Here is a 12,309-nt window from a genome sequence, read left to right as displayed (position 1 = left end):
CCTAAGTGCTCTCCGTACTGCCTGCCCCTGGCCCAGCCAACCCTCACCTTCGGCGGTCCCGGGGATCGATGCTAGAGCTGATGGTAGTGGAAGAGGGGGGCTGGTGTGGGGTAGGGGCTGTATCTATCTTCATCTGAAGACCACCTTCTAAGTTTCTGCGGGGAGTGAGCAAGAAGACAGAAAGAGAGAGAGGGACGGAGGGAGAGGAAGAGAGGGAGGGAAGGGGATAGGGAGAGGGAGGGAGGGAGGGAGGGAGGGAGGGGGAAGGAGGGAGGGAGACAGAAAGGGAGAATGCGCAAGAGAATATTTAGAGGGGCCTGCTTGACTCCTTTGTGAGGTTTCATGACACCAATTCATTGCTCTCAGAAATTCAGGCTAGTGGTCCATTGGCGGCTCTTGTGTGCATTAATTTTGAGGCAATATCCCCCCGCCGGTTCAGCAAAAATACCTAATAAACTCTTTGGCTCCTTCTTTTACAAAGGTAGGACAGGTATTGCAAGGTTTTAAACGGCGAACAGTAAAAAGTGACCTTTACTCGAAATCGATAAGGGTGCTCTTAAAAGACCGAATAAATTAACTGAAACTGTAACACTCACTGGAAAGCACGGCAGCTTCACTTTCCCATATATTTCTGTCTTCCAGTGACACCATTCTCTACTCAGAAGCTAAAAGCAGCCCCAATCTATCCTATTGCTTAAAACAATGATCTTCCAGTCTAGGAACAAATCTTCCAGAAGTTCCTTCAAACTCGCAGCAGCCGTAGCCAATACGGCCAATGGCTGGCAATATTTGGAATAGAAAACCTAACATCTGGAGGGTCAGAGGCCTCCTAACTCATTTTAACTTCGTGGGTTTCACCACTCATGAAGATCAAGAGATCCACCCTCATCAGAGGATGAGAAAGGCCAATATCCACCCTGCCTAGGAAAAGCCGACCGGCCCTTTTCAGCTAACTAGCTTCATGTCTGAACAAGATTCCAATCCAGGCCTCTCAAGCCAAAGGGTGCCATTTTAATTTATCCATGGAAGATTACTCACGCACGCCGAGGATCCCGGTGGGGTTCTGTGTCTGGAAGGGCAAAGATCCGGCGAGTGGGAGTTGGGATTACTCGTGCCAGACGTGGCTCTTTGTTCTGCAAAAGAAGATGGGAAAAAAAGGAAAGAGAATGTAACGATTGACAGCTGTTTCTCTGCTACCTTCTATTCGGGCTAGGAGTGGGGGCTGCTCAGAGGCTAGACGGAGATTCAGGAGGCTTTGGGGAACCACCAGTGTGAACACTGCATATTTCTGTAACGGGGAGGGTGCGAGCAACTCCCCCTTAATGCCAGAGGAACTGCTCTACCAAGGATGGAGAACGAAGAACAGAAAAGCACTGCCTCTCTAACAGGGTAGCTGTGGCTCAGACAGTACAAAGGAAAAAAATGTTTAAAAAGAGTGGGGAAAGAGCAGAGGTAAAAGGAAAACTGAAACAAAAGGATGTCCAGTAGAATCCTGGACCATATTTGATTCCCACCAGAGGCTGTTGGTGCCCATTTCCCTTTATACTTCCATGGCCCTCAAGGATCGCCCACCCCAAACACGCACATGCTTAACCCTCCCCTGCCCAAACAAAGCAACGTTAGCAAGGAAGGTATCCAGCCACCCTCTCTGATGGGTAGAGGCTCCTACCGGGTCACCAGGTGGCTCAGAAGCTGTGTTCCTATTGGCTAACCATGGGCCAATGGGATTCTTGCTCCACTTCTTCAAGAGCTCCTGGATGTCTTGCTGCAGATAATACAGGCAATGACAGGATCGGGGTGGAGAGGGAGGGAAAGAGAAAGAAAAGAAAAAGAGGGCACAGCAGAGACATACTGGTGGCAAAATTCGTGTCCTAAAAACCCCGCGCTGAAAAGCCACCCCACTGGAGGGAAACAAACCCACACTAGAGTTCACAGACAGTGCAAGGCTGCTAGATCTGAGGTCAGAAAGAAGGGAATAAGTAAAAAAAAGCAGAGGAAGAAGAAAAGTAAAGTGTTCTGCCTTTGACCAAAAAAAAAAAAAAAGTGCTAAACACAAAACCCAGTTTCTTCTTCCTCAAACAACTGTGATGTCTCCTTTGGCTTTCTTTGCATCATGAGGGGGAAAAAAACCACCACAAAGATGACCTGGACCTGAGAAAGTCTGGGTCCACTTAAGCCTTCAGAAATAATAAGACCGGCTCTTGAAAACTTAACCCAAAGCACCAATCTTTGGCATATTCTCAGAGTGGTTCATTGTTCACAAAGAGAGGTAGGCAAAGTATGGCTTGGCAGAATTTTCCCATCCTAAAACAACCCCTTCCTGGCCTTGGAACAGGTGGCTCCAACTCTTCCGGACCCTGATCCATTCTACCTCAGCCAAGACTAGGCAGCCATTTTGCACCTGGGGCCCCTAAAGATGGATATTGTCACTAGAAAGGAGTAGGGGCAATTTTCCATCCCTTTCTTCAAGTCTGTCGGAGGTTTAACTACACGTATTTTGCTTGGAGGTGCTCTTTTTTAAAAAAAAATGTACCTAGCCATTCATCAAGAAGACTCTGGGTTCCACTCTTGGCAACTTTTAAGACTTGTGGTTTGCAGCTCCCAGAATTCCCCAGGCAGCATGTTAAAGTCCACCAGTCTTAAAGTGGCCAAGGTTGGAGGTTTTCCGCTCTAGAAGGCTGAAGGTTGCTCACTGATTATCTAGTCAACATCATCTCCTCTAAGTGGCAGAAGCTTTCCAAAGATCAGAAAGTCCTGCTCCTTAAACTTTTTTTTAAAATACAAGGGAGTCCTCCGTTGTTAAGTGAGCTTTGCCCCATTTTATGACCTTTCTTGCCACGGGTACAGCACATGTCTTGCGTGTGGGTAGTATTTGGGATTTTCCCCACAGGTAGTCCTCAACTTAAAACAGTTAGTTTAGTGACCATTACAATGGCACTGAAAACAGAGACGTATGACTATTTCTCACTTACGACCATTGCAACATCCCCATGGTCACATGATCAGAATTGAAACCCTTGGCAACTGACTCATATTAATGACGGTTGCAGTGTCCCCAGGATCACATGATCCCCTTTTGCAACCTTCTGACAAGCAAAGTCAGTGGGGAAGCTAGATGCACGTAACAACTGTATTAACAAGAGTGGCAAGAAAGGTCTAAAATGGCATATGTTTCACTTAGCAACAGAAATTTTGGGCTCAACTGTGATCCTAAGTCGAGGACCACCTGTACTTTCTCTTCATTAGATATGAAAGTGCTCTACCCTGGAGGACCAAGTTGTCCTCCTCTTCCTCCTCCTGAGGGATCGCAACATTTTTCCAATTACTTTTCATGGGTTTTCAATAATAAATGCCAGAAGATGATTCTGATGGAATCTGATGGAAGATGACAAACCAGGAAGTACCTGGTGTTTCTATTACATGACCAACAAATATCATTTCAAAATGGCTGGCTTGCATACCATTCAACCTAGGATCTCCAGCAGTCTACATCTCGTCTGAAATTTGAGATCATTTGCTAATGCCTTACTCTGCATGTTTTTTTTCTTCAGAGATACCTCGGTTATGAATTATTCTTTAAGTATCAGCTGATATTGCCTAGAATTATGAGATAAAATCTACAGCTCGTTCAGCTTTTCATCTGGTACTGTGGGCTCGTTTTGACCTATTTATGGGTTTCCTTTGAACTTGCCTCCTTTTTAAATTGTAAATCAAACTTCACTCAGACTTCCAGCCTTGGGGGCAAGTTCCTGACTCTGTAAACCATTTAGACCATGGGTGTCAAACGTGCTGCATCATGTTGAAGTCATGTGACGTATAACGGTTTTTTGCCTTCATGGAGCTGGGGTGGTGTGCCCTGCATGTGATACATCTGCCAATTTGACACCCCTGATTTAGACAGTGCTGTAAAGCACTATGAAGCGGTGTATAAGTCTAAGTGCTATTGCTATAAGGAGATCAACCAATCAGAATAGAGCTGGAAGGGACCTTGAAGGTCTTCTAGCTAGCAGGTCTTCTGCTCTAGCAGGCTACACCCTATACCCATGATGGTGAGCCTATTGAACTCATGCCACGGGTGGCACGCAGAGCCATTTGTGAGGGCACGCGAGCCCCAGGCAAACTTACCTCACTGCATATGCACGTGCCTCCCAGCTGATTTTTGGCCCATTTGAGACCTTTTTCGGCCTCCCAGAGGCTCAAGAGAAGCATCTGCAGCCTTTGTAGGCCGAAAAAAAGGCCCGTTTCGTCACTTCCTATATTTCCGGAAATACCGGAAGTGACAAAACAGGCCCATTTTTCGGCCTACAAAGGCTGCGGAGGCTTCCCTTGACCCTCTGGGAGGCCGAAAAAGGCCTCTAATGGGCCGAAAATCAGCTGGGAGGCAGGCAGTGCAGGTAAGGGGGCAGGGGGTGGGGGAATCACACACGCATAGCCTTCTGAGTGGTGGCACGCGATAATTTTTGTGCAAATTTTTGGCACAGGAGCCCAAAAAGGTTAGCCACCACTGCCCTATACAATTTGAGACAAGTGGCTGTCCAGTCTCTTCTTAAAAACCTCAAGTGATGAAGCACTTACCCCTTCTGGAGGCAAGCTGTTCCACTGGTTAACTGTTCTCATTGTTAGGAAGTTTCCCCTTAATTCCAGTTTGCTTCTCTCCTTGATTAGTTTCCATCCATGGTTTCTTGTCCTGCCTTCTTGTGCTTTGGAAAATAAGTTGACCCCCTCTGCTTTGTGGCAGCCCCTCAAATACTGTAATAATGCTATTATGTCACCCCTAGCCCTTCTTTTCTCTAGACCAGCCAAACCCACATCCTGCAGCCGTTCTTCATATGTTTTAGTCTTCAAGCCTTTCACTGTCCTAGTTGCTCTTCTCTGCACTTTTTTTTTTTAAAAAAAGGTCATTATTTGGACAACTGATGAGAAAGAAGGGAAATGAAACAGATACCAAAACTGTCAAATATAAGCCTGAAGCTTTTCCCCACTCTTTCCCACGAACTGAAGGATCTTCCCCTGACTGGATTCAAATAGACAAAAAAAGGCTACTGTTTAAATTCCTTATGGAACGAGGGCCAGTTGCGCTGTCTGGAGATCAGAACAGTTGGCATCCTTCTCCTGTTCCTTGTATGAAGGTAGAGCAATCCAAGGCTTTCCTATTTCTTGACGCCACCCTCCACTACACCTGAGTGCAGCGGGCTAGCTTAGAGGTGCATGGGAGGCCAAGTGTTACAAAGGTGTTTCCAAAAACACATGGCTAGCGCCAACTCTCAGAATCAACCACTTGGGAAAAATGTTAATAGTTTAACATCATGGCGAGGCTGGCCATGCCTGACCTGCCTCTCAATCAGCTTTGTCTCTGACCAACTCACCTTTTCTTCTTTATCAAGCCGGGGACTGGATGCTGAGCGCTTGATGCCGCTGCCCCCCTTGGGGACCCCTTCATCCAACTTGGCATCCTGCAATACACCGAAGCTGCTTGTTTTGCGCAGGCTCTGTCTCCATGTGGCTGGAGCTGGCAAACTCCCTGGCTCCGTGGTGCGGCTAGGGCCTCCAGAGAACTGGTGGGGAGGGACAGAAGAGGGGTAGAGCAGAAGGGGACAAACAGGGGAAGCGGAGAGAAAAGGAAGGAAAGGTAGTCAGGATGGACGAAGGGAATTTTCACTTCAAAGAATGGAACTGGAAGGAGCAAGATGGGTACCCAGGTTGGGCTAGACCAAGGAATTCAAGACCTGAATAACTGAGGGCTCCTTAAGATAGGGGCCCTCCAAACTTGATAACTTTAAGACCTGGGGACTTCAGCTCCCAGAATTCCCCAACCAGCCATGCTGGTTAGGGAATTCTGGGAGTTGAAGTCCAGAAGTCTCAAAAGTTGCCATGTTTGGAGACCCTGCCTTAAGAGAAGAAACCACCCCAAAATTCTGGTTTGCAATAGATACACCAGACTCTTAACTTGATAATAAAGTGGAAACTTCATTTTCCTCTCTCTTGAGGAGACTGTGAGTGCCAACCTGAGAAGAAACAGAACTGATTGGGTTTCAAGGCAAGAAGGGTAGTACTTCCACAGTCAGCTAGCTAGGGGCTCTGATTCATTTCTCCAAAGCAGGTGGTGTAGGAAAGGGTCAAAGCCACCCAAGGCTGCCCTTATCCGAAGACCCCTTTTTATCATCTGAAAGCTTTCAGAGATTACTGAGGAATAAGCTACCGGTACTTGGCATATCCTCAAGATGTTCCAGAGCATGCCTGAACACAAAGGTAGGATTTCAGGGTGAACTATACCTCAGTTGAAAGGAGCCAGAACTGCAGTCTTCTCAAAGCAGCAATTCCTGAAAACCTCTCTCTTAAAAGATATTCTTCCATAGATTAGAAACACCTGCCTCTTGAGATGAAGAATACCGCCAATCTACCAACCTTCAGAAAGGCCTTAAAACCCTTTATATTTGGCAGAATGCGTGAGTACAGGCAAGTTTTGGGTGCTTAGTTGGTTGGATAAGATCTGGGTTTTGACATTTTTATTGCTCTGTAAAGTGCTTCAGGTTCCGCTGGGCACTGTAAAAATATTGTTTGTATAAATAAACAAATAAAGGGCGAAACAATGGAGGAATTACTCTATTGTATATGTAGCTGCCTATTATGCAATTTAGAAGCAAGCAGTCCTGGGATCATCAGCAAGCAATTTCTTAAGCAGGGCTGCACACTATGCAGTTTACATTAATACAAACATAGCATGAGGGACCATTGAGACCCCCAAGCCTGCCCCAAAGTCTTTCTAGAAGACCTCTTGTAGCTCTGACAGCCCAGAATCTTTGCAAGACAAGGCTACCTGTTCCTCTCATCCCATCACGAAGTCCTTGCCAATGCAAATTCCAAAATGGAAGAGCTAATGCTCGCATCGAAAAGAGCTACAACAAGCACAGAATTTCAAAATGCTATCAGGGCAGAGGAAACAGACGGTCCTGGAAAACTGCCTTACCGCATCGCCACACTTTCAGAAGTGTGACGTTTCAGAGAAATCACGTCTGCTGCATTTCTCAGGCCCTCCATTCTGGAAGAACTCCACTTTGATTGACGCGATTCCCTTGTCTGCTTCACACAGGCCCTGCTCTAAAATTCACTGTATCCGGATAACTTTTCAACAGAGCAGGCAATCTTCCCGCCCACCCCTATCAAGAGTTACATTCCCCTTTAGAAGTAATGCCGGAGAAGACCCACAATCGTGCCAACGGAGAGTAGAAGGTGGGACCAATGTGCTTCCCTCTTTGTCCTTCCCTCTCCCCAGTTGTGTAATTTGTAACACACTTTTTTCCTCTCCTTTCCATCTATCTGCCAGGGAAAGGCCTAACTGCTTTGGACTTTGGAACTCAAGCTGATGGTTGTTGTAGCTCAAGGGCCAACCTCCCTACTGAAGTATCTCTTGACCCCAATAGTTTATAATCTTAGCGGCCCTCTTCATTTCCTCCCTTGGGCATCTTTAGGCTGCTAAATCGCTTTTTCTTCCCAAACGCTAGTAACATCCTGAGAGGCACAGATAAAACAAAAGCACAGCACCCCACAGTGCACAGAGAGGGAACTGCAGCATTATCCGCAGCCCCGCATCCTGTTTCACACACTAGCCAGGAGATGCTTGCAGAATATTCCCACAGAGGCAAGTACAGAGTCAGGATTTTCCTTTAATCTCATGCACACCAAAGGGATGAACAGCCAAGAGAACAGCCGGCAGGGGTTCCTGCGGAGAAGCCTTTCTCCACTCCACTGGCAGTTAAAGGCTGACTCAGCCACCAACAGCTCTGTCGCAGATTAAGAGGTTGTTGCTGTTTTTTAAGCCCTACTCTGGGCTCCCCTCTTCGTTCATTTTTGCAGGGCACTCACAGCATTTGTCATTTGTCCCTTCTGGGGCACCAGAACGGTTCCTGTTTTACGCAAGCATTGTCCCCACGTGGAAGGTACCAAAGGGCTTGGGATAGGCAGCAGAGGCAACATGAAGGCGAACTGTGGCTGGAGTGAGCAGGTGGGATGAGAAAGCGAGGAGGAGGAGGAGGAGGAGGAGGAGGCACATTTCACAATGGATGGAAGACGCAGGAAACAAATGTCAGAACAGGGAAAAGAAAACAGAAATGTTCAGGGTATTTTATACAGCGCAGATAAGAGTTGACATGCAACAGAAGGGGGAAGACATGCAGAGGAGTCCAACCGAGAAAGGCCTCTTTGCAAATGTAGTCCCTAGACTCGCTTGTGGCAGCAATCCCAAAGCAGGGCAGAAGTTCGATGCAAGCAATAAAGGGTTAATCGAGCATGCAAGATGAAGGCATGCTTTTAAAAAAAAAAAAGGTGCACTGAGATGAATTCATCACATGCTTTGTGCAAAAGAGCAAGCAACCATGGAGAGCTGATGGAGGGCTGGAAGAGAAGGCGACATTTCTAAGGGGAAGATGATTATTATTTTATTTAGAGGCGGGCCACACTGAGTGCAGGACTAAAGTCTCTATCTACTACTTCTTCTGTGAAATTAAAGAGTTCAGGGGCTCCTGCTGCTGCAAAGAAAAACTTTGCAGAAAACTTTGCTGAGTATCTGAAACTTGTATGATTCATCAAATATAGCTGAGGCACAATATTTAGGCCCTTGCTAGCGTCGGTCAGCTGTGCTAGTTATCTACTTGAGGAAAGTTTTTTTGGGGCAGAAATGTTACCAATGAAATTCCCCTACAGGTAGTCCTCAACTTACTACCGGTTGCTTAGCTACCATTCAAAGTTATGTAGGACCCTGAAAAAGGGTCTTAAAGCCCAGATTCAAAGTTCTGATGCCCATGGTCACATGACTCAATTTTGGATGCCCGGCCACTAGCCCATATTTATGGCCATTTGCAGAGCCACATGTCCTTCATTGATGACATTTTTGCTGGAAACTGGTGTTTGCTTCCATTTTCCAGCAAAAAACAGAGAACAATGAGTTGCTTAATGACGTGTTTGCTCTACAACCGTGTTTTCTTTATGACCACCAAGAAAAAGATAATAAAATCAGGTATGATCACGTGATAACCTGCTTTATGACTGTCATGACTTACGACTGAGACTGCAGACTCAATTACAATTGTTAAGTGAGGAATACCTGGACTTGTACTGTACAAATGGCACAGTCCAGTACTGTTCTGTGGTATATGCAGCCTGTGCTCAGGGCATAGGGATACTCCTTTGACACCAGCACCTGCAGTCCCATATTAAGTGGCGTGAACAAGCTGAGAACATAAAGTGACTAGAGCCCCTGAAGTGTTTGTCACCCTCTAGTAAAACTGTTTACAGTGTGGGCGCAGGAGTTGGATTTCAACCACATCACAGTACCAGTAATGATCCTATCTGGACCCACAACTGTAGAAGGAAACTGAGACAGTGGAGAGAGGAAGTTCAAGAACACCTGACTTCCTTCGCCACCACAATGCCTTGCCTTACCTTTGGCCCAACAGGACATGGGGACAAAGGCCTAATGGGAGTCACAGATACTCCGTTCACTGCACTGCTGTCTGCTGGGGGAACAGCCTTCACTTCTGCAAGAGAAGAGGCGCAATTAGCCATCAGCCCTGTCAGGACTTGGGCCCTGGCCGCTGCATCCCTCCACTCACCATTGGACTCCGGTGTTTCATCCCCTTCCGAAGCTGAACTGGTCTCCTCTTCGCCAACAGCTATGGTGCCGAGGGTCTTCCTCTCCTTTGACTGGTCTTGGACAGAGATTTTTTCTTTGCTGCTCATGCGACACACGGAGCTCCTAGGAGAACCAAAGGGACAGATGGACAGGAGAAGAAGCTGGAAAGATCTCACTCGTTTACCCTGCCAGATATAGGTCACAAAATCAGTTATGCGTGTACTCAACCCAAACTAAAGAACACGGTAAGGTGGTAACTCCAACCCACCTAGGCAACCCCTGGTTCTATCTCTTCCTTTTTCATAGTTATCATTTGATTCAAGTTATTTCTTGATGAAGCAGGTAACACTCTATCGCTTCCTATTTGTTGGCTGGCATCTTCTTACTACAATGACTTAGAATAATTTATTGGCTACCTTAGGGAAAGGTTAATTACTTATTTATTTGTTTAAATATATTAGCTGCCCAACTCCAATTGGTATGATAGGAATCGCTGTCTTTGAGATAATATACCTTTTTATTTTCTAACATGGATTTCAGATCATTTAAAAAGAGTCACAGACATAGTGATTAAAATGCAGTACTGCAGGCTATTTTTGCTGACTGACTGCAATTTGGCAGTTCGAATCTCACCCGGCTCAAGGTTGACTCAGACTTTCATCCTTTTGAGGTGGGTAAAATGAGTATCTGGATTGTTCGGGACAATATGCTGAGTCTGTAAACTGCTTAGAGAGGGCTGTAAAAGCACTGTGAAGCGGTATTTAGCACTGTGAAGTGCTATTGCTATTTAAGAAGCGTCCAACCAGTCTAGATCCAAGAACATACAGATGGTCCTTATTTAACAACCACTCATTCATTCAGTGACTGTTCACTCATGATGGAGTGACTGATGGCTGTGACTGGCCCTTTGGGCACAGCACTTCACAGCATTTCTGCGGTTATGTAACCCAGGTGCTCCAAGCCCAGCTCGCAATTTCAACACTGTAGCATTCCATAGTCAAGTGATCACTAGTTGCAACCCTGGAAGCTTTCTACAAGCGAAGTCAGTGGGGAAGCCAGCAGGAGGTTGTAAATGGCGACCACATGATGTCCTTGGTTTACAACCCATGGCAATTCACTTAAAGACAGCAACCAGAAATGTTGGAGTTTCCATCACTAAGTCATGTGAGACATTGTGCTTTACGGCCACATGGCTTGGCAAATGAAAATCTAAGTCTCAATCCCTGTCAATAATCAAGCGTTGTACTCATGTGGGCTCAGTGCTACATGTGTGAAAGTACAAGAACGATAACATCATTCCAACTCTGATGGTGAGGAAGGACTTACATGTCTTAAACCAAGGGTGTCAAACTCGCAGCTTCACACTGCCGTCACGTGATGTTTCACAATGTTTTCCCCCCTTCATGGAGCTAGGGTGGGTGTGGCCTGTGCGTGACGCATCCGGCCCATGGGCCACCAGTTTGACACCCCTGCATTATACCAATGTTTTTCAACTTCGGCAACTATAAGCTGTGGTAAACGTCAACTCCCAACATTGCTGTCTGGAGAGTTCTGGGAGTTGAAGTCCATACAACTTAAAGCTGACAAGGTTGAGAAATACCGCCTTATACTCTACAATGTTTTCTACAGCAGAAGCCATATGAGAAAATTCATAAACAGGCCAACAATCTGCTTACAAATCCAAAAATTGCCGCCATGATGACCCAACTAAGTGCCCCACTAAGTCCTACTCCAAGTATGACAACGAACAGTTCTTGCTAGGAGATTTTCTCTCCTGACAACAGGCACTTGTAATTTGCACAGGCTCAACATACAACCACAAACAAAAAGACCAATCTGACAGCTGCAATGTTGAACCATAAACATTTCTGCAGCAAAGGCTTGTCAAACTTGCTGTACATCAAATAAAAGATTTTCCCCTCCAAAGTTGTTTTGCCACTTAAGATATGCTGGAAGTGTGGTGGCGTGGATTTCACACATCTAGATTCCAGGGCTAAAAAAAACCTAGATTAAAACTTTAAATTACAAGTGTCTGAAAGCAAAGGCTGAGGCTAGGGAGTTGTGGAAGTGAAAACTTGGTATTTTCCATAACAGTACAGTATCTAATAATAATCTAGTGCTGACCTTCGATGCTTGCTTGTGTACGAGGGGGCCTGTTCCAAGCTGGTGTCAATCACAGCCTGCCGATGGGCTTCCTTTTTGCTGCGCAACTGAATGATAAAAGGGGAGAGATCAAAAATGAAAACTTTTATTCCACTTAACAGTGCTGTCTTTATTGATTTTGTCTGGTGGGATGTGACAAAAATCTGCTCCTCTGTATACGAAATACCAGAGGGGCAAATAAATCTGCATCAGCTAGTGCTATCTTCAAAGGACTGGTCAAGATCAAGGACAGTAGGAGCAAATGGTTGTGATTCAAACCAAAAAGCTCATGGGAATCAAACTGAAACTGTGACTGCTAAGTTTAGAGAAGTACTCATCTCTTCAAAAAGATAGGTCCATTAGTAGCATTTAAAGTATTTCAGTGCAGGGCAAAAGACAGCTGTTTTCCCTCTGCACTACGATACTGGGAAACAGAAGGGAAATCCCACGAGTAAACATCTGGAAAGATTTGCCAGATATCAACTAACCACCTCTTCCTTAACTAGTATCCTCTTCCAGATGTGTTGGACAATAGCCAG

General features: G+C 45.8%; 1 protein-coding gene across 4 annotated transcripts in view; it reads right to left on the bottom strand.

The window, feature by feature from the left end:
• PPP1R12C (protein phosphatase 1 regulatory subunit 12C) overlaps positions 1-12,309 on the bottom strand; it is a 47,840-nt gene that overhangs the window by 11,983 nt on the left and 23,548 nt on the right. The window contains exons 7-13 of one of the 4 annotated variants that reach the window (XM_087948355.1): positions 11,753-11,838; positions 9,609-9,751; positions 9,439-9,533; positions 5,367-5,555; positions 1,670-1,765; positions 1,039-1,133; positions 48-155 (exon numbers count right to left, since the gene is read on the bottom strand). In XM_087948355.1, the coding sequence (XP_087804481.1) occupies positions 48-155; positions 1,039-1,133; positions 1,670-1,765; positions 5,367-5,555; positions 9,439-9,533; positions 9,609-9,751; positions 11,753-11,838 (812 nt within the window). The remainder of the gene's footprint in view (positions 1-47; positions 156-1,038; positions 1,134-1,669; positions 1,766-5,366; positions 5,556-9,438; positions 9,534-9,608; positions 9,752-11,752; positions 11,839-12,309) is intronic. The other 3 variants (XM_087948356.1, XM_087948357.1, XM_026677429.2) reach the window with 3 other exon arrangements.

The sequence above is a fragment of the Notechis scutatus genome, chromosome Z (genome assembly GCF_049901735.1).
Source record: "Notechis scutatus isolate UNSWTSFEM ecotype Mainland chromosome Z, rNotScu1.2, whole genome shotgun sequence".
Lineage (NCBI taxonomy): Eukaryota > Metazoa > Chordata > Lepidosauria > Squamata > Elapidae > Notechis > Notechis scutatus.
The sequence above is the reverse complement of the archived record's forward strand: the minus strand, read 5'-3'. Positions and strand labels throughout refer to the sequence as shown.